The sequence below is a fragment of the Thalassophryne amazonica genome, chromosome 8, assembly GCF_902500255.1.
Source record: "Thalassophryne amazonica chromosome 8, fThaAma1.1, whole genome shotgun sequence".
Classification (NCBI taxonomy): domain Eukaryota; kingdom Metazoa; phylum Chordata; class Actinopteri; order Batrachoidiformes; family Batrachoididae; genus Thalassophryne; species Thalassophryne amazonica.
The window spans coordinates 8,243,315-8,269,717 of NC_047110.1; the positions used below are offsets into that span (position 1 = coordinate 8,243,315).

The 26,403-nt window shown below is 42.4% G+C and overlaps 1 protein-coding gene across 1 annotated transcript in view; it reads right to left on the bottom strand.

Annotated features, from left to right (window-relative positions):
- The window catches only part of LOC117515240 (synaptic vesicle glycoprotein 2B-like), an 84,514-nt gene that overhangs the window by 39,927 nt on the left and 18,184 nt on the right, over positions 1 to 26,403 (bottom strand). The window contains exons 4-7 of the mRNA XM_034175719.1: positions 15,808 to 15,988; positions 10,035 to 10,186; positions 4,691 to 4,824; positions 1,428 to 1,517 (exon numbers count right to left, since the gene is read on the bottom strand). Of these exons, the coding sequence (XP_034031610.1) occupies positions 1,428 to 1,517; positions 4,691 to 4,824; positions 10,035 to 10,186; positions 15,808 to 15,988 (557 nt within the window). The remainder of the gene's footprint in view (positions 1 to 1,427; positions 1,518 to 4,690; positions 4,825 to 10,034; positions 10,187 to 15,807; positions 15,989 to 26,403) is intronic.

Genomic DNA, 26,403 nt, shown 5'->3' on the forward strand with positions numbered 1-26,403 from the left:
AGGAAACAGAGCGTGCTGCAGCCTCAAATTTATCTAAAGTCTGGGTTTTTAGTGAATCTTAGGGCTAGTGGCCAGTGATCACCTTAGTATTTCTTCTGTTTTTCTTGTTGCTTAATGTTGACAAATTATACTGTATTTGTTGTCTTTCTGATGCCTGATTCAGTTTTTTTTTCTCTCTGATTGAGGTGCGGCTCCATCCAGAGACGGGTATGGTATCTGTTTCTGCACACCTCCCATCCCGTGCACCAGCAACATTTCTTGCATATTTGTTTTGTGAATTGTTTTGTCAGTTGTGTCAGTATCATGGCCCAAGCAGAGGGTCACCCCTTTGAGTCTGGTCTGCTTGAGTTTTCTTCCTCATATCATCAGAGGATTTTTTTTCTTACCACTGTCGCCTGTGTGCTTGCTCTGGGGGTTGGTAAAGTTAGACCTTACTTGTCTGAAGTGCCTTGAGGCAACTTGATTTGGTGCTATATAAATAAAAATAAGTTGAAATTGGGTCAAGTTGTGAAGGAATCTTGATATTTTTGGTGGAGTTTTGACATGCCCGCTGGCTACTTCCTGACCTCTTCATCTGCTGATGCTATTTCCCGTGTCCCACGTACTCTTTTTCAGTGGCTGTTGGCATCGTGTGTTTGCAGTTGGGTCACTCATCAACACACTACATGATTATGTCCCGAGTCGGTTCAAAAAATTCAAACGTTTGATTGACTTCAACTGACCTCAGGTCAGGTATGTTTCCCCTCACACACTTGCCAGTTCACATTTATACCCCTAACACACTAACAGATTTCTGTGCCAGCTCGCCCCACCGAGTAGTGCTGTCTGGGGCAGACTCTGTCCAACTATGACTCGTGGGTAAAATCTGGCAAAAAAGTCTTGTTGTGTGTCCTCAGCTTTAGACAGACTGGAGCAGCTGTATGGTGTTTTTGTTCCCTTTAAAACTTTTAGTGGACATTAAATGTTTGTAAAACCTTTGCACAATGATGCATATATCTGAACGTGAGGACCATGTGCTCAAGTGGTTTGAAGCTTTGTGAACATTTTTAGAGAGATGTACCCTGTGAGGAGATTTCTGCAGGATGGGAACCATCTGCCAGCCAGAATTTGGACTAAATGTCATACCCATGACGACATAGTCTGAGGTTTACTTTGTGATTCAGCAACATTTGGGCACAATTTAATCCTCTCACATTTCTTCTTTCTTTCTTTCTTTTTTGGGGATGCTAGCTGATCCTTGAGATGCAGCTCCATGCCAAACACATTTGCATGTTTCATTTAAATTACTGTCAAAGGCTACGGGTCTGCAGCATAAACATGAGCCATATGGGACCATGACCCACTCTAACTGGATTGAAGACTTCCCAAACTGTTGGGTTGAGGCCACTGGCCCCAAGAGCACTGAGTATCTGTGAACATTTACTCACAGTGAAGACTTTCTCTGGCTGCCCTTTGGCTCTCCAGTTTGTGTCATGGACATGTTTCAGGATTATCCATGCTTCGTCATGTTTGGCATTCTGTTGTATACAAGAGTAAAATAAATCAAACATTCAAACAATGTAACAGAAAAAGAGAAATGATGAATTTTCTTCCAACACGGTGCATGTTTTAATTAGTATATCAATGAATGTCACCGTGCAACTGTGGTTAAAATATTGAATTCTTCGCAAAACATATTGAGATATATGCATCTTTTACAAATACTGTGAATTCATCAATTCTTGTTAATGAGTTACATGAGTTAGAGCCATGTACATATGCCGTATGATCCCACTGTTTCATGCATGAGCGTGTGCACGCGCACTAACACAGTGTGACCATGGTTAGAGGTGTGATACCACATCGTGCTCTCACAGCAGCGGAAGCAATTAAAATGCTGTACAAATGTTCACAAATCAAAGAAAATGTGTAAGGACCAAATAATGAGAGACTACAGAACATCATACGAACAATGAATGTACCATTTAAATGTAAGACAGTTATGTTAGTGGTAATTATGTTTAACTGATGTTTGATGACTTGACACTGGGAAGGTGTCTGTGTTGAAACTGAGGAAACAAATGGATTTCTTTTTGTCTGTTAAAATATTTCATCCCTGTCATAAAGAGCAGAGAACACAAGAATTATTATCCTTCTGTTCCTTTTTGTTTATGAACCATGCCCACGGAAGTAAACAAGGAATTAATGAAAGTACATGAATGAGATTAAATAAACTGAAATAAAGACATGCAGTGACCAGAGGTCAGGCCACCGAAGTTTGTAACTGCCGCTGGCCACCTGCCTGGGGCAGCTCTAAGCCGCATGGACATGAGGCATCCATGCGCTCACATCATGAACACATCAGCCAGCCACATGGAGGTGAAAGTGGCTGGCTACACAGAGGGTCCATGTGTCCAGGTGTCTCTGGCCACTTAGAGCGCGGCGCACCAAAAGACACCGCATCATGTGAACTCTAACTTACGTGGTGGACGTGACAGAAGCCTTGCCAGCTGGCTGATCACAAAGATCACATGGATAATTTCAGATGGCCCAGCCTGGCTACATGGTCACAAGATGTGTCTGGGGGCAATCTAAAGGTGATTTTCATTGTTTTTTTCCCCTCATGTTGTCATCGTTTGCAGACACACATGCACCACCATGTCTTGTACATGGGTGATTGGAGCACATGTGACAATATGTGCCCCAGCTTTGCTTTGTGCTGACGCGGCAGCTGCAATGTGGAGCGGCACAAAGAGCCGCAGGAACACAGTCACTGGGCATGGGCTTGATTTTGAAAGACATCCAACCCATGACGTGATTACATGTCAATCACGGTCAGCTAATGTCAACATGACGGACGGACCTCTCCAGGTTGTTCGGTCCATGAGCTGTCTACACTGGTACATGCGTGTACACAGTGGTCAGGTGCAACATGATGTGATTGCCTTGGTGAACGTCTGTGTGATCATCTGACAGCTTCGGTGCTCCTGCCTGCGTTGACATGATCTGAGCAACACGCCCCATTCATGTGAGCAAAGCGCTCACATGGGAAGTTCATGGGTTGGCTGTTGGAAGTTCATGGGTGGCACCTCGACTCTGGCCAAGTGTGGATTAGAATGGGTATTCGCCCGCCATTTGGCTGGTGGTGTGAATTGTGCAGCCCCTTGACCGCGGTCCGAATGGTCCGACCTGCGTACGACATGGTGTACGAATGTTGCGAGCATGACAACCTCATCTTGCCTGCTGTTCGATTGGGTTTCCAGCACAAGCACAACGCAAATGTGGAGTGCATGTGCTGTGGCCGAACAGTTGTGCCGACTGCTGTACAAGGCGTCCGAGTGCAGCTCCGATGTTTCACGAGGGCCATTCAAATTCTTCTTCGTGTGCCATTCAGCCTCATTTGTGCTATGTGTGAAGGGGCCTTAAAGCATTGACCATGTATTTTTATTGAATACTCATGTTCACAAGAATACGCAAAAATAAAAGCAAGCATGACAGCATTTATGTGTGATATAACATGTTCTCAGTGGTCTGAGATAAAAATCCAAATTTGAGTGAAATATACTAATTTTGTCATTTAAAATGACGTGATCTGCTTTTAGGCTGGAAATAATCACAATAAAGTATTGCAGTTTATATATATATATATATATATATATATATATATATATATGCAACAATTCCTGGACAGGATGGTGGACACAGAGATGACTGAACAGGCCAATCTTGTTGTGCACTGTGTTTGACAGTCGCTGCATGTGGTTGCTGCAGGAAGCTTCTGCCGGTCAGGATATTGTTCTTTCCTTCTTTCTCCTCTTCTCCTCTGTGTTGTTCATCTGCATGCTTTCAAAGACTTCCAGTCCCGTGTGGATCATTACTCTCCAGCTGGCTCGGATCCACGCTTGTTCTTCCCAGGTCTTTTAGTTGATGGAACAGCTCCTGAGTTTGTGCTTTAAGAGATCCTTGTGACATTTCTTCTGCCCTGCTCTGACACGTTTTCCTTTGCTCAGCTGGGAGTAGAGGTTTGTTTTTCCTTCTCAACAAAGTGGCTCACCTTTATAAGTTGGTTCTTGATGATGACACACTCGATGCTCTGGAGCTTGGCTTCAGCCAGGATGCTGATTTTGACAGTCTTACCACCGGGTGTGGATGATGCTCCTCAGGCAGTGTTGGTGGAATCACTTGAGGGTCTTCAGGTGACGGCAGTAGGTGGTTCAAGTCTCAGATCTGTACAGCAGGGTTGGCATGGCAACAACTTTCTAGATGAGGATTTTCATTTCATGTCAAAGGTCTCTGTTGTTGAAAACATGTCTGCAAATCTGGCTGAAGGCAGTTCCTGAACACTTGAGTTGGTGTTGGGTTTCATCATCAGTGTCATCATTTGATGACACATGGATGTCCAGGTATGGAAAGTGGGACCTGTCTGTGCAGTTTCACAGTAGGAAGCTTTGTATTGACCATGTTGGGTGGAGGCTGATACAGGACCTGTGTCTTCTTCAGGTTGATGTGAAGGCCAAGCTTGGTTCAGGCCTCACTGAGGATAGTAGTAATTATAGTACATATCCACCACTGTATACACACTATAGTTTGAACATTTTGGGCTCAGAAAATAATATTGTGTCACACTATAGACAGGTCACAGCATCCTGATATGAAATAAGAAGTTCTCGTCTCCATTTGTTTTAGTGAGCAAAGTACACACATAGCTCACCTCAAGGAGAAAGCGAGGGCTCTCAGGCATGAATGTGAGTCCGATGAGAGAGGTGATGGTGGGAAGAGCTGCAACCAGAACAAACAGCCGCCAGCTGTTTAACTGGAACTCCGTACCCATACTGAAACCCCAACCTGTACACAAACATGTACACATTTACATTGTGCTTATACAACAGTAATCTGCCTGTCTGTCTGTCTGTCTATCACTCTAATTAGCACATAGGCAATAGCGGTAAGGAAAAACACCCTACACATTTTTTGAGAAACAAACCTCAAGCAGACCAGACTCAGAACTGTACCTACTATTAAAGCAATACTAACAATAACAGAGATCAAATGCACAAAGTGCAGCAAAGAATTGTCAAACATGCAAAACAGGACTGAAACAAAATTTAGATTCTTGCTTGATATCAAAGTCGGTGGCTGATGCTCATCCCACTTCTGGTCCCGTGTCTGCATGTAGTCATTATGTTGATCTGGCTGAGGTTGATCAGGCCTATGAGCACCAGCAGCAAGGACAGTACATCACCTTGGTTTATGATCCAACTGATGGCATGATCAGCCTCTGGTACAGTTTCCATCACCACATCAAGTTCCAGAGGAAGCCTATCAACACCTTGTTGCCAAACAGGCCATGTGTGGGGCATGGAGTCACAGATGTTCTTGTAGTCAAACCAAGCCATGCTCTGGTTGACCTGTCTCATCTCTAAGTCCTGGATGATGCACCGTTGCTGACAAGCTGCAGCTTTGATCACTTGGTGTTGTTTCTGATGTCCTCTAGGACTTCCTTCATGCCATGTGCCTCCTCAACTTTGTTGTAACGGTGCTTGACAGGTGTTTACATGTCGTGGAGAAGTCTATGGACATCACCCCATTATTGGGATCCTTCATTATTCAATCCTGTAAAGCCCTATGTTAGCCAGGCAGGATAAGGCCCTCATATTTGCAGTTGACTTACAGTGGGGCCAAAAAGTATTTCGTCAGCCCCTGATTGTGCAAGTTCTCTGACTTAGAAAGGATGAGAGAGGTCTGTAATTTTCATCATAGGTACACTTCAACTTTGAGAGATAAAATGAGAAAAAAATCCAGGAAATCAAATTGTAGGATTTTTTAAAGAATTTATTTGTAAATTATGGTGGAAAATAAGTATTTGGTTACCAACAAACAAGCAAGATTTCTGGCTCTTACAGACGTGTAACAACTTCTTTAAGAAGCTCTTCTGTCCTCCACCTGTTACCTGTATTAATGGCACCTCTTGGAACTCGTTATCTGTATAAAAGACACCTGCCCACAGCCTCAAACAGTCAGACTTCAAACTCAACCATTGGCCAAGACCAAAGAAAATTGTAGACCTACACCAGGTTGGGAAGAGTGAATCTACAATAGTCAAGCAGGTTGGTCTGAATAAATCAACTGTGGGAGCAATTGTAACAAAATGGAAGACCATTGATGATTTCCCTTGATCTGGGGCTCCACGCAAGATCTCATCCCATGGGGTCAAAATGATCATGAGAACAGTGAGCAAAAATCCCAGAACTACACGGAGGGACCTGATGAATGACCTGCAGAGAGCTGGACCAAAGTAACAAAGGGTACACACTACGCAGAGAGGGACTCAAATCCTGCAGTGCCAGGCGTGTCCCCCTGCTTAAAAGCCAGTACATGTCCAGGCCTGTCTGAAGTGTGCCAGAGAGCATATGGATGATCCAGAAGAGGATTGGGAGAATATCAGGTGGTCAGATGAAACTATAATAGAACTTTTTGGTAAAAACTCAACTCGTGTTTGGAGGAAGAAGAATGCTGAGTTGTATCCCAAGAACACCATATCTACTGTGAAGCATGGAGGTGGAAACATCATGCTTTGGGGTTGTTTTTCTGCAAAGGGCACAGGACGACTAATCTGTGTTAAGGGAAGAATAAATGGGGCCGTGTATCATGAGATTTTAAGCCAAAACCTCCTTCCATCAGTGAGAGCATTGAAGATGCAACGTGGCTGGGTCTTCCAGCATGACAGTGATCCCAAACACACCGCTCAGGCAACGAAGGAGTAGCTCCATAAAAAGCATTTCAAGGTCCTGGATTGGCCAAGCCAGTCTCCAGACCTCAACCCCACAGAAAATTTGTTAAGGGAGTTGAAAGTCCATGTTGCCCAGCGACAGCCCCAAAACATCACTGCTCTAGAGGAGATCTGCGTGGAGGAATGGGCCAAAATACCAGCTACAGTGTGTGCAAACCTGGTGAAGACTTACAGGAAATGTTTGACCTCTGTCATTGCCAACAAAGATTATGTTACAAAGTATTGAGCTGAATTTTTGTTATTGACCAAATACTTATTTTCCACCATAATTTACAGATAAATTCTTTAAAAATCCTACAATGTGATTTTCTGGATTTTTTATTCTCATTTTGTCTCTCATAGTTGAAGTGTACCTATGATGAACATTACAGACCTCTCTCATCTTTCTAAGTAGGAGAACTTGCACAATCAGGGGCTGACTAAATACTTTGTGGCCCCACTGTATTTGTTCTGCCAATCAGTCATGGAGTGCTATCAGCCAGTTTTTCAGCCAGTAGATTATGAGCCTGGTGCTGTCCAGCTTTTTATGCTTGAGAGTCATTCTTGGATGCAGTGCCTGTCAAAGTGATGATGACTGCATTAGTTCTTGTTCTAGGACATTAATGTGATCAGCTTTCAAGTTAGTCAGCAACAAGATCAGCCATTTTAATGCCTGGTTCTTCTAGATGTCCTTCCGGTATTGTTCAGTCACATCTCTGTGTGGGTTTGATCTGGTGTATTTGTTATCTTGCAGCCGAGAGTACACTTTGGCTGTTTGTCCGAAGTCATTAATATGGTTGACTTCTGCTTGTCGTGTGTAACTCTACAGCAGAGCAGCTTGTGTTCCGATTACTCTTCTACTCAAGCATGTCCTGGATTCCTGCAGCAGTTGTCTAGACAAGCTCACTGGCATCTGTTAAGGTGCCAGTGGGGAGAGTGAGGAGGGAGGGAGAACCACGAGAGGTTGTTTCCTGCAAAATAGCCTGGCAAGTATTTGTGTGTTCAATTAAGTTAATTCCATTATCATCATTGGTAGGAATGTTTAAAATGATGCCTGATCCCAGTTCCTCTGTGCTGGTGTGGCTGCTCACATTCATTATGCAGAACAACATTCCAATCCTGTTCATCTCATGTTGTGAGACCTTTCTTCAGTTGATGTTTGAACATTGAGCTCCCAGCTCCTGCTTGGACATTGTGGACAGTGTGGACGCCTGTCTGTTGGATGCACATAGTCCTCCAAAGTGCCTCTGACAATGCTGAAGTTGGTTCTACACTTTATCTATTCAAAATGTCCATTTTGGATTTGAAGCCCAGTCTGAGTGCAGTGTGTGGATTGTTTTTTAACGTTGTGTGCAGCAGTGAAGGATGAAATGAATAAGGTGAGTTATTTATATATATTTAATGTTTCAATTTGGTGGCAGAATATCAACTGCTACGAATGCCAAAAGCTTCCTATACTGGGGTTAGGTCAGTTTTAAGCACTGCAAGAATTCACTCCCCCTAAACTCAAGTCAAGTCTCACTGACGACCTCCCATACATCCAAAAAAAAGCTTTGCACTCATTGTGGAGGGGGTGTGGTTCAGCATGGCCATCAAATGAATCTAAAATTAAATGATGCTGGTTCACGTGTACATTCTTGCCTTTTGTCTCAGTGAGGGGAAAGGAACATCTGTAGTTTCAGCTGAAAAACACTAAAGCTGCGTGTGTGTCATCTGTGTGTGAGCGAGTGCATTGTGGGTTTGTATGTGAGTGCAAACTCCTGCCCACGTCTCCCTCTGGTTTGCTTACCTTGGAATTTTACTCTTCCTTAGGGCCCTGTCCCACTGGGGAGAGGATCAATTGCACATGAATTGAGTATACAAATTACGGGTGTTCATTGTCGTCCGCAACAAAAATGGCCAAAAATGACAAATGTCCCAGTATGAATTACAGATATAATAATTTAATTAATTGATTAATTAATTAATAATATATTAATTTAATAACAATTAATAATATTGATAAAATTAATAATATATAGCGAATATATGATGAACAATCACGGTTATATAACGCATGTAGTGAGGAAACTGATCCAACGCATTGCAATTATCACGGCAGTGTATTATTAATGCATCGTGCACGTGTTTGCGCGTGCACAGCATCTGCATTGCGGTCATAAAATAAGTGCACTCGGTCCTTTCGGCATCACTATTCACACCAACAATACAGCCTCTGGAGCATTTGCTGGACGTTACAAGTTGATCACAGAGTTAATGTTTATGTTGTCATGCGAGGGTTAACTGTTCATGAGTTTGGGAAGTGGGAGGGGGGAAGCCGCTTGGGGTGTGAGACAGTGTTTTTTTTGTTTTTTTTTTGAGAGTGTCACAGAAAACAGACTTCAGCATGAGTTGTGGCTAAACAATAACTCTTCCTTTTGTTGGTGTTAAATAAAAGTCCTGGATTGCAGCAGCTACATCTTTGTGGATCTACACAGCCGGACCGGCACTGACTGGCAGGTATGTCGCTTTCTGCCACATATAGTACTTTGGGTTTACTTGACGTGTTTGTGCATTCACAGATTGTCCGCAAATCAGCTACAAAGCAGATGTAATAAAAATGCTTTATTCGTGGCCAATCTGTATGCATTTGCTACAACATATTTTAGTTTGTGATGTGGACATGATGGGCACGCAATATATCCATTTTACACACTGTCCCAGTCCGCTGCCAAGCCGCAAATCCCTATCAGTTGCGGATATCAGCGGTTAACGGCAGATATACAGCGCATAGAGTGAGTATGTATTGTGTATGAATTGAGTATGTATGGAGTATGTAAGGCGGATATTATCCGCATCCAGATTTTGAGCAGCTCAAAAATCCTGGCTGCATGCCATGCGTGCCTCTGCAGATGATCACGGACGTGTTCGGATGACGGCCAACTCATACAGGCATGTTACACAGATATTGCAGATGTTTGGCGAATATGGGCCAATTTTGTGGGCAATCCATACGCAAATCCTCCTAAACGCCAGTGGGGCAGGGCCCTCAGCCAATCACCTTCACATATGCGGTTGTCCCACCCCTCATCAAACAAAAGAAAAAAAACTTTGCACCTCCAGCTGCTAAGAGTCTGCAAATCAAAACGTCTTCAATGATCTTAATTATAGTACCGCACCGCAATGTACTGTCAGCAACAAGAGAACAACAATGTAACGATGGAAACAGCTATTACTTAGATTACCTGTTACTGAACAAAATAAAATGTTATCAACAGGGTGATTTTATTTCCATCACTGTTCTTACCATATCTTGGTATAATTCCCCAGGCTGTGAAGGAGGCGTAGATTCCACCAATCATCCAGAACATACACAGCCAGGACAGGTGCTCTCCTCTCTTTCCCATCTGAAGAAACTCTGAGAAGTATGAGTACACAATCGGCACAGACCCTCCGATCCTGGAACAAAGAGTGGAAGGTGGAAAATCACTCGTTACACGCGTGTATGTGTGTGTGTGTGTGTGTGTGTGTGTGTGTGTGTGTGTGTGTGTGTGTGTGTGTGTGTGTGTGTGTGTGTGTGTGTGTGTAAAACTATAGCTTATAGAAAGTTGGAACATTACTTATATCAGGTGACTTTTTTTCTCAGAATATAATTACGTTTTGCCATAATACTTTCATAGGTCAGATCAGGACAGGGATTATCCACTTGCTGCTGTGTGTCACTGTATCCACTACACAACAGAAGCAAATTGGGTCCTGGATAGCAACCAACAAAACTGGTCTGGCAGATGAAACATGATCGTCTTGATCCTTTCCAGTCACTGTGATCCGAGACACCTGTGTGCTGTGTCACACATTGAGAAGTTCCCCACATGGCCAATATGTCCTTAACTGACATTCCTTCAGAATGCAGTTGGTACACCTCATCTGAGTCTCCTGAGTAACCTGTTCTTTGACTCAAAATCATTCCAGTGGAACCCAAGGATCCTCTGATGGCAGCTTGCAAAAAAGACTCCCACTCTTCACCTTAGGTCAGTGCTTAGGGTACTGTCTCACTGGGCACAAATGTTGGAGAGCCACTGAAGATGCAAATTAGTGACCAAAACTGATCAACCGACACTTTTGCAGTTGGTGTCTCACTGAAGTGGCCACTTGCAGCTTAAATGACACATTTGAGCCTAAATAATAAATAACAATAATAATAAAGTGCATATAGCACATTCACCGACTTGCAGAATGATGTCCCTGCAGGATCTACAGTCCTACAGTCCTCTTCTATTTCTGTGTAGGCTCTCAGTTGTCCAGGTGGTTTCCATAGTAGAGAAGCTTGAATCTTCGACTGGACTGGGTTGCTTGACGTTACGACGTTTCGCTTCAAATCGCAGAAGCTTCCTCAGCTAAAATTCTTGCTCTGGTAGTCTGACTTCTGTCTTGACTCTTGTAGAGAAGAATAAAACAGAAGTTCACCTGCATCCCCACCGCTGAGGCCATCTCAGCTGTGAGGCAGAGACTGCTGGAGGATGTGTCTCTACTTGAAAGAACCAAACTCACACCAGACCACATCTGCCAACTCTTGGAGATCTGTCTTAACACCACGTATTTCCTGTTTAGGGGAAATTACTACAGGCAGATCCATGGTTGTGCGATGGGGTCTCTGGTATCCCCCATTGTGGCCAATCTGTACATGGAGCGAGTGGAGAAGACAGCCTTGAAGTCTTTCACGGGCATCTCTCCCAGTCACTGGTTCAGATATGTCGATGATACATGCGTTAAAATCAAGCAACAGGAGGTCGAGAACTTTACAGAACACATCAAGTCGGTGGATTCCAATATCAAGTTCACACGTGAGGATGCCAGGAACAACCATTTAGCCTTCTTGGACTGTGATGTTATGATTGGAGAGAACAGGCAGCTCCAGACAGGGGTTTACAGAAAACTCACTCACACTGACCAATATCTGCTCTTTGGCTCAAACCACCCCCTTGAACACAAGCTCGGGGTGATCAGGACTCTTCAACACAGAGCCCTACAGGTGCCCACAACTGCAGAGGGAAGGGCTAAAGAACAACAACTTGTACGGAAAGCCCTCACAGTATGTGGGTACCCACGATGGTCCCTGGACAAAGTGCAGAAGTCCCAGAAAACAAAGAGACCAGATAGACAGGAGTCTCTCCCTTATTTAGCAGGAGTAGGTGAAAAACTACAGAGGATCTTCAGACAGCACAAAATCCCAGTTTACTTTAAACCGGTTAACACCTTGAGACAGAAATTAGTTCACCCTAAGGACAGGATCCCTAGTTACAAACAGAGCAATGTAGTGTATTCTATCAGATGTCAGGAAAACTGTAATGAACACTACATAGGTGAGACTAAGCAACCTTTACACAAAAGGCTATACCAGCACCGCAGAGAGGGTGCCAGTGGACCTCAGTCTGCAGTTCATCTCCACCTGAAAGACACTAACCACACGTTTGAGGACAAGGAAGTTAAAATCTTAGCCAGAGAGAAGAAATGGTTTGAGAGAGGGGTCAAGGAGGCATTCTTTGTAAAACAGTTGAAACCCAGCCTTAACCGGGGAGGGGGTCTCAGACACACTTTGTCCCCTGTTTACAATGGGGTACTCAGGTCAAAGCAGTTTCAGTCTTTTGTTCATGGTAATGAGTCATTCACATCATCAGGAGAGTCGTCAAGGGAGCCATCAGGAGAGACTTCCATCCCATCATTAGGAGGGACAGCTGCCCTGTCATTAGGAGGGTGCTAACTAGAGCACAATAGGTGCTAATTAGAGCTATTGTTTAGTCACTAGCCTGTAGCAGTCGGCCTCTCGGTAGGAGGGGTCTGGTTAGGTTAAAAATTCCAGCTTTTGTTGGCTTCTGTTTTATTCTTCTCTACAAGAGTCAAGACGGAAATCAGACTACCAGAGCAAGAATTTTAGCTGAGGAAGCTTCTGCGATTTGAAGCGAAATGTCCACACGTCAAGCAACGCAGTCCAGTCGAAGATTCAAGCTTCTCTACTCCTCTCTTCTATGTCCAGTATGTAATCTCCCACTTATATGATCCTTTTGTTGTACAGTAGTGTTCAGAATAATAGTAGTGCTATGTGACTAAAAAGATTAATCCAGGTTTTGAGTATATTTCTTATTGTTACATGGGAAACAAGGTACCAGTAGATTCAATAGATTCTCACAAATCCAACAAGACCAAGCATTCATGATATGCACACTCTTAAGGCTATGAAATTGGGCTATTAGTAAAAAAGTAGAAAATATATTCAATTTAACCTGACACATGCTCCTGTTGTAACTTGGTATGTTAAATGTGTTTCTTGAATAATTAATACTTGATGGAGAAATATTCTATTTTTAATCAGTGGTTTGTTATGTTGTAGTTGGGGAACGTTAATAATCTTATATTCAGTTAAAGGTAACTTAAGAACAAAATGTATGTCAATATATTTAATTGTCTAAGTATTTGAAATGCCACTGATTCTCCCTGCACAGTTTTTTTTTTCTGAATGAAATTAGACACCCATTTTTATGACGTAGGAGCTCCCTTTAAAAGACCCAGAACAAACCCTTGTTTGCCTCTTCTAATTTTTTTCTCTCTTGTTGCAAGAGCTTAATGTTCTTTGTGACTAAAAAGGTCCCCAAGCCTCATGTAGCTAAAGCTACCACATGGCTCTTTGATCATTCTTTGTTTCATGACTTTTGGTAACTTTTAATAACAATTTGCCAGCGTGATAACTCTTTTTAAGGCTTGCCAAGTTTTTCACTTTTATAAGATAACTTCCAAGCGTAGTTTTTCAGATTAAGAGCGAATTTGCCAAAAGGCATTTTTTTTTTCCCTTTTCTGTAACTTTACAAAGTTGCTTTCAGAACTCTATCTATCTATCTATCTATCTATCTATCTATCTATCTATCTATCTATCTATCTATCTATCTATCTATCTATCTATCTATCTATCTATCTTTTTCATGTCTGTGAGTTCTTCTCCAGTAATAGAAATTCCACACAGTAAAATTATCAGTGTAAAACTAACACTGACAGTGTTAAATTAACACTGTCATTTAACATATAGTCCCACACTGACGAGAGTGGGAACACTTCACACAAGTAAGGTCGAACCTTACCAACCCCCAGAGCAAGCACACAGGTGACAGTGGTAAGGAAAAACTCCCTCTCATGAATTGAGGAAGAAACCTCAAGGAGAACAGACTTAGAGGGGTGACCCTCTGCTTGGGCCAAGCTACTGACACAATTTACAAAATAATTCACAAAACGAAGATACTCGTACAGGAAATTTTGCCGGTGCACAGGACAGGAGGGTTGCAGAAACAGACGCCACTTCCACCTCTGGATGGAGCTGCACCTCAAACAGAGAGGAAAAAAACAGAATCAGGCATCAGAAAGACAACAAATACAGTATAATTTGTCAGGATTAAGCAATAAGAAAAACAGAAGAAATAGTAAGGTAATTGCCGGCCACTAGCCCTAAGCTTCACTAAAAGACCCAGAATTTACAGTAGATAAAGTTGAGGAAGCGGCACACTCCGTTTCCTAATAAAATGAATTTAAAAGGGTTAAAAGCATAGTAACATACTATGCCAGTATGCTAGCTGTACGAAAGGGAAAATAAGTGCATCATAAGTCTGGACTTGAAAGTCTCTACAGAATCGGACTGTTTTATTGAAGCAGGGAGATCATTCCACAGAACAGGGGCATGATAAGAGAAAGCTCTGTGATCCACAGGCTTTTTATTCACCCTAGGGTCCTGGACCCTGAGAACACACAGCCTGTGTCAGTACGTAGGGTTTAATTAGGTCAGCTAAGTAGGGAGGTGCCAGTCTGTGAACAATTTTATAGACTAGTAGCAGAACCTTAAAATCTAATCTCACAGGGTCAGGAAGTCAGTGAAGAGACGCCAATATGGGTGTAATGTGGTCATACTTTTTGCTGCCTGTCAGAAGCCTGGCAACAGCATTTTGAACCAATTGGAGAGCCCTAATGCTGGACTGTGGTAAACCAGGAAATAGAACATTGCAGTAGCGCAATCTAGAAGAGACAAACGCATGAAACAGGGTCTCAGCATTTGCCAGGATGGGACGAATCTTCGTTATATTTCGCAGGTGGAAGAAAGCAGTCCTCGTAATATTTCTAATGTGGAGGTCAAAGGACAATGTAGGATCAAAAATGACCCCAGGGTTCCTCACTTTGTCAGTGTGATGTATGATACACGAGCCTCGGCTAAGCATTAGAAGGTCAAATTGATGCAGATGTCTCACTGGACCAAGAACCATCATTTTCAGTCTTATTAGAGTTTAAAAGTAGGAAATTGCTAGACATCCAGCTTTTCACTGATGCAAGGCAACCATCTAAGGATTTTATGTGGATGGAGATTACCAGCAGTTATCGGCAGACTCTGAACTCCTCCTTCAAGCTGCTGATTGGAAGTTGCAGTTTATTGCTCCTGCTGTAGAGTGCTGTGATGATGAGGTTACGAGGCAGGCCCAGCCATCTTCGGAGGTAGCAGCTGATCTTCCTCTCCAGCACTTCCACAGTAGACATTATCATCTCATACCAGCAAAGGCCAAACGATTCAGGGGAAGATGCCATGGTGGTACAGCCATACCTTGAACCTGCCAGGTAGACCAGAACTGTCTACTGTAGACAACCATGTTTTAAGTCCCTTGATGGTAGTTGGACTCATGCTGTATCTTTGAGGCTGCCATCATGTTCAGCAAAATGTTGGTGATCCCACAAATTTTGTGAATGCTCCAGAAAGCAGCACAGTCGACCATATCAACACTTTGCTTCAGCATGGGTTACAAAGAACCACTGTAGATATCCATGCTTGCAATCTTGCATTCTTTTTTAACAGGGTATTATTACCATTGCAAAATAATGAGTACTAATAATTAATTGATTTTCCTCAAGCTCCATGAAAAAGTTGAATTTGGAATGGAGTAAAAACCACTGAATCAAAATTACATCTTGCTAATTAAGGTGCTTTGGGCCTGCTACCTAATTAATGTGCACTTTAATGAGTGCAATTCAACTTTGGCATGACTAAAATATGTTACCCAATGCCAGACAGGAGCCTGAAGAAGAGGAAGAAGCCGTAGCTCTGGGCGAACGATGAGAGGAAGACAAAGACACAGTTAATAGTTAAGGCCACAATGAGGCAGCGTCTCCGGCCAACTTTGTCTGCCAGGCCTCCCCATATGAAGGCTCCCAACATCATGCTGAGAAAAACGATCAGACCTGGAGAGACAGATAAAGAGAGCGAGACAGAAAGATTTTGAAACTGTTGTTGAAATTGTTGTGTTCTCTGTGTCCCAAGAAAGCTTGAAACTATTCAGCAACAAAGAACATATTCAAGTATATTCATATTTCAAGTTTTTTGCTGAGGGACTGCTTTCTTGATATCCTGGGTTTTGTTTGTGTGTGCTGAATAAACCATTCATTCATTCATTCATTCATTCATTCAACCAGTGCTAAATTGCTTGGGCAATCCAAACTTTTAAATAAAAAGGTGTGATTAGAGACAATGAGACACAAATGTGGGAGAACACCAGGAAACAAAAGGGACAAGACACACCCAGACCAAACCCAAAACACAAGACAAGAGCATGCAGTCAGACAAACACAAAGCAGACAAAACCTGAGCAAAAGAATAAACCCAAACATGAATACAATGAAAATACACAAATCCACACATGAAATAACCACCCACATGACAATTTTATTTATTTATTTTTGCAAGTGCAATGGTGTTTGCACATGTTTTAACACACCAGCCTTTAGTAAATCAGGCCCATAGTGTCTTCATCATTTCTAACCATACCATCAAATCACAGTCTTCCTGAAAACTACAAAATGTTGCCTGTAAACACCAGAAGGAAGTTCACATGTAATTCATATAGTTATAAAAACCCCTTTTCAAAAAGACCTTCAGGCTGTGCTGAGCACTGATGTTGAGCTCCACATCAGAAGAAACACAGGAACCTCTTTAGTGCGTCTGTAGAAATTTCTTGAAGCATTTAAATGGGGTCCCTTTAAGCTGTAACAAATTACAAACCATATTCTCCTTGGCATTAAACAAATACAGGCAGAAAATGTACAAGATCTTCAATAACTGCACAAAAGTAGTGTATTTAGTGCGAACCAGAGAAAAGAATGTTCGGACCACAGTGGTCATGCTGGACAAGTCAAAAATGAAGACCTGCATTCACAAAAGAGTGGACAGTGAAACTGATTCACATTTTCAAGTGGATTAACAACAGACTAAAAATCAAGATGAATGATGCCCCATAAACTCAAACTGCAGTACAATGAAGCCAAAATCAATTTAATGATGGTGCTGCTATCATGCTCTGCTGAGGTAATCTGAAACCAGGTTTTATGCTGCAGTGTCTGCAGGGGCTGTCTGCAAACCAGGCAAATCTAAGAGCTCATATTTCATTTGCTCTGGCAAATAAGTCTCCCCTCTCCCATTAAAAGACTTTTCCATCAAGCAAAACTTGGCATGGCCATTCACAATGATGTATGTTATAGGACGGGGTTAATGAGATGATAAACAGATACCCCATTGAGACAATTTGTAAACAACCAAGATGGCTGATTGCTATACCCAGATGACTATCAACTGAACACTGCCTGGCCTGACCATAGTCTGACCTCTATGTGGACTGACTATTACTAAATATGTTATAGGAACATTACAAGAAACATTAGGATAACCCTAGGAGAACGTGATAGGTATGTTCTTGCAAGGTTATGGATGTTCCTGTGTGGATGTTCTTGAATCTTATTGTAGCATTGCACTGAAAGTTGGGGCCAAGCTTTATGGGAGTGTAGGGGAAACCACTCGGCTGTCCTCCAGGGCTGAACTTGCTTCAGGTTCAAAAACCCAATTAACTCTGCACGGCAGCCACTGAACAGACAGATGGACATCCCTTGCCCTTCTAAACCTTATATTTATTGACAGCATTTATAACCGAACACTTCTTCCAGTACAGTCACACTTCCTTCCTTCCTTCCTTCCTTGCTTCCTGATATTTCTCTCTCTCTGCTAACCTGCTCTGCTCCACTCTCGTCTTCTCCCGCTCAGCCCGCACACACGCTGACACGCAGCCGTGCAGACACACACACACACACACACACACACACACACACACACACACACACACACACACACACACACACACACACACACACACACACACACACACACACACACACACACACACACACTCTGACATCATCACAGACTTCTCTCTCTTAAAGAGATACACTCCTAAAGCGTTAGCTGCTATCATAACAATAGTCTTGATTGCTTCATGCAGCTTGATTCTCGGGGCGGATGTTTTCACATGATCTGTACATTGATGCTAAATCATACGTCTACATATTAAATATACATAGATACATAAACTCACGTATACATAGTACATACCTAGCTTTGTTTCTTCCAATAATATAGGTAGAAAGACAGCGATCACGACAGGCTACGACAGCATTTATCCCTGCAGCTGCTGTTTGATTTCTTGTGCATATGCAAAGCTTACCAGTAGCATGCTGGTTTCAACGCCTAAAGTTCTCCCGCTGCTCGCATGGTGTTGCTGTTAGAGGCCTTTATTAAAAGCCAAAAAAGCTCCAGTGTGTCACAAGAGAACATGAAAATATCAAATATAAAGTCAAATGTCTATAGTGATTTGATCTAGGACAAGGTAATCTTGAAGAATAATTCACAGACCCACATACCGACAAGAGAGCTGAAACATTCCAACAGCATTCTTGGGACATTACTAAGAAATGTATATAAAAATACATTTACAATAAATTTGAAACTTTTCAATTATCATAAGTAAGCAAACAAATTAGATAACAAGGAAGAAAGAAAAGACAGACAGACAGTTTAGCTAGACAGACAGACTAACAGACGGACACACAGATCAAATTACAGACATTAGTTCCTGGATATCTTATATTTTCAATATAACATGCTTAAATAACAGCCAATCTATTTCCTATTAGAAAAGTATCTACTGGATTTTACAAAATAAAAAGAAGCCCTAATTATTATTAAGTTCCTTTTCCCATTTGATTTTCTTCAGACAAAATTATTTTAACGATCAATTCAAATGTTCTCACAACATTACAAAGACAGTGACATTCATGACCTTGTGAGAACCATGGGATAACATTATGATAATGTTAGCTGGGACTGGACCACTGTGTGGACTGACTATAACCTGAACACTGACTACATGAAATACAGCCTGGCTATTGTCTGGACTAAGTATAACCTGACCACTTTCTAGACTGATTATTGTTATGGTTATTTGTTTCCTATCTCCATTCATTTATACTACACTTATTAGATTCATTTTGTTCTGTACTACATTTACTACTACATCTATTCTGTCACAGTACATTATTTTTTCAGTCTAATCATTTAGTTTGGTTGATCACTTCTTGACTTTTGGCATAACTAAATACAGCATACTTTTTCTCTGTCTGAAATGGTGTCAGCCTGTTTTGTCTGTCACCTTAAGACAAGACTCTGAGACCATGGGACCCAAGGTCACTAGAACTGGGGATGTTTGACCATAAACATTCTTCCTCTTGGGGGCAAATAAAAACAATGTGTTGAGTGGGTCTTTTTTCCTTTGTCTTTTTGCTTTCTGTTTATCCTTTTTTTTACTGTGGCCTTTTGTCTTTTTGCTTTTTGTCATTTTGGGGTTGTCTGGTGGTCTTTGGTCTGTTGGATAGTATGTCCCATGATGCTTGTCCTCAGACCACTTGATGACACAGCGTATATACTCGTAGCTGTATATAGCTGTACTGATCCATGTAATGGGGCAAGACCCGCCCACCTGGGGTTCGGTCAAGCACAGGCTTAAAAAAGTACACGGGGCGCTGTGTCAGGGCTCTTGTATGCAACGGGGGGACCTTTGCTGCAAGACTCCAGCACTGTTGTAGTGACTCTTTGTTCAGGGAAGGCTTCTTTTTAATACAACATCTGATTTTGAAGTCAGTTTCCTTTCTGTCTTTTTAGTCTTTGAGTTCGCTCATCACATTAAACTACCAGGAGGGGATCTGCCAGCAAGAAATCCACACGAGGTGTTGACAGGGAGGAAAATGACATGCCATTTTGTTCACAGCCCTACCTCGGATGCATCGTCTCAAACAGGAGGTCATTTCTGACTAGTTAAATCACTAAATACTGTCTGTACAGGAAACATTGTTTCAGGATCTGTCTGGGGTGCAACCAGAGCCAGTAGACGTTGAGGACTGGGTGCTGAGGAAACAGCGTGACAGGACATGGAGGGAGCCTAGGTATCTGGGACCATTTCAAGTGGTCCAATCTAAAGGTTCTAAAGGTTCAACTCATTCCAGAAAGGGTAAGTAATTGGTGGCATAAGTCACAAATATGTCAATCAGAGAAATCAAGGAGCACCTGATCAAGCAAGGAGAAGAGGAAGGACCAGTGGAGGTCTGGTGAGTACCACATGGTTCCCGATAAGGGCATTTGGGGGTCGCCGCTTGGGCACCCTCTTACGTGTAGTGGGATTTGATTGCATGGTAATTGTTCTCCTGTTATGGGGGATGGAGATGTGGTGGCAGATGGCAGGGGGAAACACCGATATTATGGCCTCATAATTAATTATAATTATTATGGGCATGCCCGTTTGATCGATGATATGTTCCACCTGCACTTTAATACCTCACAAACCACGACAATCACTTTTACCGTGAAAGCCCTATTTCTGAGTAACCCACAAGGGAAAAAATATATTTGCAGGACACCATCAGAAAGGCGGGGGGCTGAGTGGTGTCCAGAATGGAACAGAGCTTTCCTGAATACAGGTACTGATTGGGGATATCTGACCTGGGACACATGTAAGAATTTTATGGAATTTGGAAAGGATCCCTTGGTGCAATTTAGAATTACAGTCAGCCCTGCGGACTCTAAACACCCCAAATTCTAGTCGCCATTAACCCCAAACATTTTGCTGGGTACAGACACAACGAAATTGACTCCTGAGCAGATGATGACTATCGAGATGGGTTATAATCAGGAGAATAAGTGGCTAAACTTGATTAGGGCAGAGGCTAAGCTTGTTGGAAGATCAGACTGTATTGTTTGTGCGAGGGCTAGACCCAATCTGATATTCACTAGAACTGCATTTGGGGAGGACATGGGGGATGGGTTACAATTTAGCTGTATATGGGAATTAATAATGAGTGAAAATCCAGAAAAATCTTGTAGGGACTGGGACAGAGTTTACCCCCTGACTCCCCGCGATGACACACCACCAGTCTTATTTATCAATCAGGTAACTTGTTGGTATTGGGTAAGGGAAAAGGATAGGCAGAGTCTGGGGGAATTGGCGGATGCTGACTGTAAAAGAACTGTAGTGGTCTCAAGCTGAGGGAATGCATCCAACCTCGCCTTAGCCCACTTGGATGTGTACTGCGGCCGAGCCACCCTATTTAGGGTTGTGCCTTCAACATGGGCAGGTAAATGTGCCCTTGTGTCCTTGATCTCTCCTGTCCGCATTTTCCAGACCAGCGACTAATATAGACACACTTATCCGTGACAGGGGAGCTTTGCAGGGGATAAGGAGAATTAAGCATTTCCTGGACTGGGATTTAGAGGCCGGTAGCCCAGGGTATATAGATGTGATTGGAATTCCAAGAGGAGTGCCAAATGAGTACAAACTTGGTGGACCAAATTGTAGATGGATTTGCCTCATTTTTGTGCCCTTGGTGTACCATCAACAAAAATGTGGATAGGATCAATTACATTCACTTTAATGTCCAATGGCTGACAAATTTCACCCGGGATGGGTTTCATGCTTTCCATGAACAACTAGCCGCTACATGACTCATGGCATACCAAAATCGGTTAGCATTGTTTGCCGTGTTAGCCGAAAGAGCTGGTGTTTGCGCCATGTTCAGGTCTATATGTTGCACTTTCATCCTCAATAACACTGCCCTGGATGGCAGTTCAACCAAAAGCTTACAGGGACTTAGGGCCCTGTCCAATGAGATGAGAGAGCATGCAGGTATCCAAAATCTTTGGGAGAATTGGATGATAGGGTGGTTTAATTGAGAGTTTGTTGATCCCCCTTGCCGTCATTCTTGTTGCTGCATTCTGGACAACCGAGGATACCGGACAACAGCAACACCTTCCACCTGGTATAGCAAGGATAGGGTCAACGGTCAGGTCTACATTTACTGATCGCACTTTGTTGCTAAGGGTAATACATGTTTATGCTGGTTGCAGGGACAGCTGAGAATGGAGTTTAGGATTGCATTTTGTTCTTTTTCACTGTGTAAAGACAAATGCGATTGAGTATTTTCATATTCTGTGCTTTGCAATAAGCAGAGTAAAACCCAGCAAAAATACTCCACACACGATATTGCTTGCCAAAAGGATGGTTCAGATGGTCACATCAAGCCCTGCTGTGGGCCAGGCACCACTGACAAGGTACTCTTTTTGGGTCCATATAGGTCACATGTACTCTCGGGAATTTTTTTGCTTTCAAAGGTTAGGTTAATTTTTTTTATCTTAGGTGACGTGACTTAAGGTCACGTCAACAGGGGAAGTTGTTGGACAGTATGTCCCATGATGCTTGTCCTCAGACCACTTGACACAGCATACATAACTGATAAAACAAATATCTCTGTCTGGGGCAACAGGCATCATGACAAATACTGTTCTTTGCTTATCATGCTGACACAAGACACAGGCAGATCAAAGATTTGATATAACACATACCATTCAGAAAAAGAACGCAAGCATGTCACCCACATACAAATGTCAAATGCAACACTCTCCATCCAATCACATAACTGTACCGATCCACGCAATAGGGCAAGGCCCGCCCACCTTGGGGTCGGTCGAGCACAGGCTTAAAAACGTAGGTGGGTGCTATGTCAGGGCTTTGCCTTTTTGAGATACATCATGTGATCTGTGTTTTTGTAATGTCACAAATGTTTGAGTAATTAAAAAAGACCACGAAGAGACCACAGATTTCCTCATCATTCAATATCCTTGTATTTAATCAACAAAACTTTAAAAAATATAACCTGACCACTGTCTGGACTGACTGTAATCTCACCACTGTCTAGACTGAATATAACATGATCAGTGTCTGGCCTGACCATAGCCTGAACTCTGACTGAACTGACCATAGCCTGACCACTGTCTGGACTTTCTGTAACCTGACTATTGTCTGGACTAACTATAACCTGACTACTGTTTGGACTGAGTATATTCTGATCACTGTTTGGACTAACTGTAGCCTGACCACTGGCTGTACTATAGTCTAACAACTGTCTGAAGTGTAGCCTGACTATGGTCTGGACTAACTGTAACTTGACCATTGTCTCGACTGATTATGGCCTGACCAACCTAGTCTCACAATTTTTTGTGGTCCAGTCACAAAATGTTTTTTTTATTTTACTGTTTCAAACCCTACCCATTCCCCTAACCCTCTCCTTTCCCCTAACCCTAACCCCCAGAGACACTCCCCCTCCCACTGCATCACCCCACATTTTGTGAAAGTCATGAAATGAATTTGTGCTCACATCACAAAAATGTGTCATGATGATGTACAATGATGTATCATGAACCAATAGATTAATTTACTTTTCATGATGCCATCATGAAATGGCGTGAGATTGATTACTGTGTGGACTAACGATAACCTGACCTGACCTGACTGTCTGGACTGACTACTGAAATGGCTGCCCTTCAGTTTCAAGGCAGTCAGCCAATCAAGTCATCAGTATTAAATGGACTGCATTTATATAATGCTTTTCCATCTGCATCAGATGATCAAAGTACTTTACAATTATGCATTACATTCACCCATTCACACAAACACACTCACACCCCGATGTCAGGGTGCTCACTACACACTGGGAGCACCTCGGGGATTAAGTGATTTTTCCAGTGAGGCTTAACCACCAGACCATCACCTCCCACTCACTTTGACATGTCACTTACTCAGACTGTATTCTGTGCCTTTATATTTCATAATGTCTTTCACATTCCTGCCACATTATCTTCATTTGAATGTGTACATCTGTCCCTCACTGGGCTCAGACTCATTCCCCGGCATGGGGAAATCTAAGAGCTCAGGCATCTGTCGCAGGAATATCTTTTTGGCGTTGGAGAGTGATTCTTACTTAACTGCACAGTGTCACCTGCTGGTTAATGTCACACACATCAAAGGGAATATTTTGCAAATATTATTTCCTCCAACAGCTCTGTGTAAGTCTGATGCCGCCAGATCTCAGAAGTTAAGCAGTGCGGGATCTGTGTGTTTCTCCAGGTAAAACTGGAGTTGCGTCAGGAAGGGCATCCGGCGTAAAACTTGTGCCAAATACCAATGCGGATCTGGCTGTATCCGCTGTGGTGATCCCGAACAAAAACGGGAGCAGCCAAAAAGGCAACAACAACATTTACTCCAACAGCCATAAACCACCTGTGTTATTTAACACTATTTCTACTCAATATTCCACAAAATATCTGTTTGGATGCTTCTCCTGATCAGTGCAATAACTTTCTGTATTTTTTATTGATAAGGTTGCCAACATCACAGCTCCTGATTCTGACCTCTCTGTTTCAGCCATTTTGGCTCAGTTTGAGTCTGTGACTCTTTCACTTTTAGAGGATTTGGGTGGCCATATTGAACCACATGATCCTGTTCCTCCACAAGTTTTAAAGGACATTTTAGCTGGTGTAGGGCAGTCTGTTCTTGCCACAAAAATTGCAGTCTGTCCTCTGGTGTGGTTCCTGTGAACTTTAAACATGCAGTGGTGCAGCCACTGCTTAAGAAATCTGGCCTTGATCACACTGTGCTGGCTAAAGTTTTAGAGAAAATTGTTTTTTGTTTTGTTTGTTTTTTTGTCAACTGAAGCAGTTTTTAGATGAGAAAGGTGTCATGGAACTTTTTCAGTCAGGTTTTAAAACCCTTCATAGCACAGAATCTGCTTTAATAATGATAATGACATCCTTCTTACGTGTGATTCTGGTAACAACATTGTTTTGGTTTTGCTTGATTTAACTGCTGCCTTCAATACACTGGACCATTATCTCAATTATATCACTTAGTGGGCATCAGTGGCACTGCAGTTGAATGGTTTAGGTCTTACTTGGTAGACAGAGCATTTTGTGTACATATTCATGGTTCTGAATCGTATGCAACTTCTTTGTTATGTGGTGTCCCACGGGGTTCAATTCTAGGGCCACTGCTTTTTTCATTGTATTTACTGCCTCTGGATTCCATCCTTAGATGACATGGGATCTTATTTCATTGTTATGCTGATGACTGCCAAATGAATCTCCCCTTAGGGCAGAATGATGTCAGTTCCATAAAATAGCTCCTGGTATGCCTAGATGACATTAAAATTTAGCTGGCCTTGAAGTTAAGTTAAATTTTAATGTAAAGAAAACAGATGTGATGGTGTTTGGACCCAGTGGTCCCTCTGAGTCCTCGTCCATTGCCTTGAGGACCCTTGGATGTTTATTTAGGACATGTTACTAATGATCTTGGTTTTAAAGTGGACAGTGATTTTAAATTGGACAGCCAAATTAAAGCTGTGGTTAAGTCTGGTTTTTGTGAAATCTTTTTTGTCTTGGCAGCACTTTGAGAGAGTGATCCATGCTTTTATTTCATCTCAGGTGGAATATTGTAATGCATTTTACTCGTATGTGGGAGTCAATAACTCATTATGCAGTTGGTTCAGAATGCCGCTGCACAACTTCTGACAGGAACTCAAAAGTGAGATCATATAACTCCTGTATTTGGCCTCACTTCATTGGCTGCCTGTATGTTTTAGGGTACATTTTTAAATTCTTATGCTCGTTTTTAAATCTCTTCACAGTGTTGCCCTGCCTTGAGCTTCTTCATCCTTACATACCGTGTCAGTCTCTCAGGTCAGCTGACTAACTGCTCCTGGAAGTACCGAGATCCAGAAGGAAGCTCAGAGGGGACATGGCCTTCTCTATTGCTTCTCCTAAATTGTCTGTGAGAGAGGCCCCTTCACTGCCCATTTTTAAAGTTTGTTTCAAAACCTATTTGTTCTCCTTGGCTTTCAGCCCCAGTGAGACTTAGTCTTTAAATTGTTCTTCTTATTCATTTATTTAAAAGGATGTTTTAGTGTACAGCACTTTGTGTCAGCACTGGTTGTGTTCAAGTGCTTGATAAATGAAGTTGGTATGGTGTACTTCATGTTTTGGGTTTAAGTTTCTGGATTCAGTTTAATTTTCCATGTTCTGTCTTATGGTTTTTGTCTTCTGGTGTTCTCATGTGATTCCATGTTTATGTTCTAGTTGATTCTTCGCACCTGCTGTCAGTCTGGTCTGTTGATTTTGTTATGGTTGTTTGTCAGTTTCGTTGGATGATTTCCTGTTTTGTAAGTACTGTCTGTGTGATTATCCTCACTGTGTCCCTGCCTCCTGTCCATGTTGTTGGGCTCCTGAATCCTCCCTTTGTCATCCACCCTGTCACTGTTTCTTGAAGTGTGTTTCACATTGGATTATTAACGCTCTGTGGTTTGTTGCACCTGCACCTCCTGTCTCCCGGCTGCCTGCTTTTGGGATCCGATTTCATTCTGCTCCTGCACTAACTAAGCTCCAAGTTTAGGCTGAATGT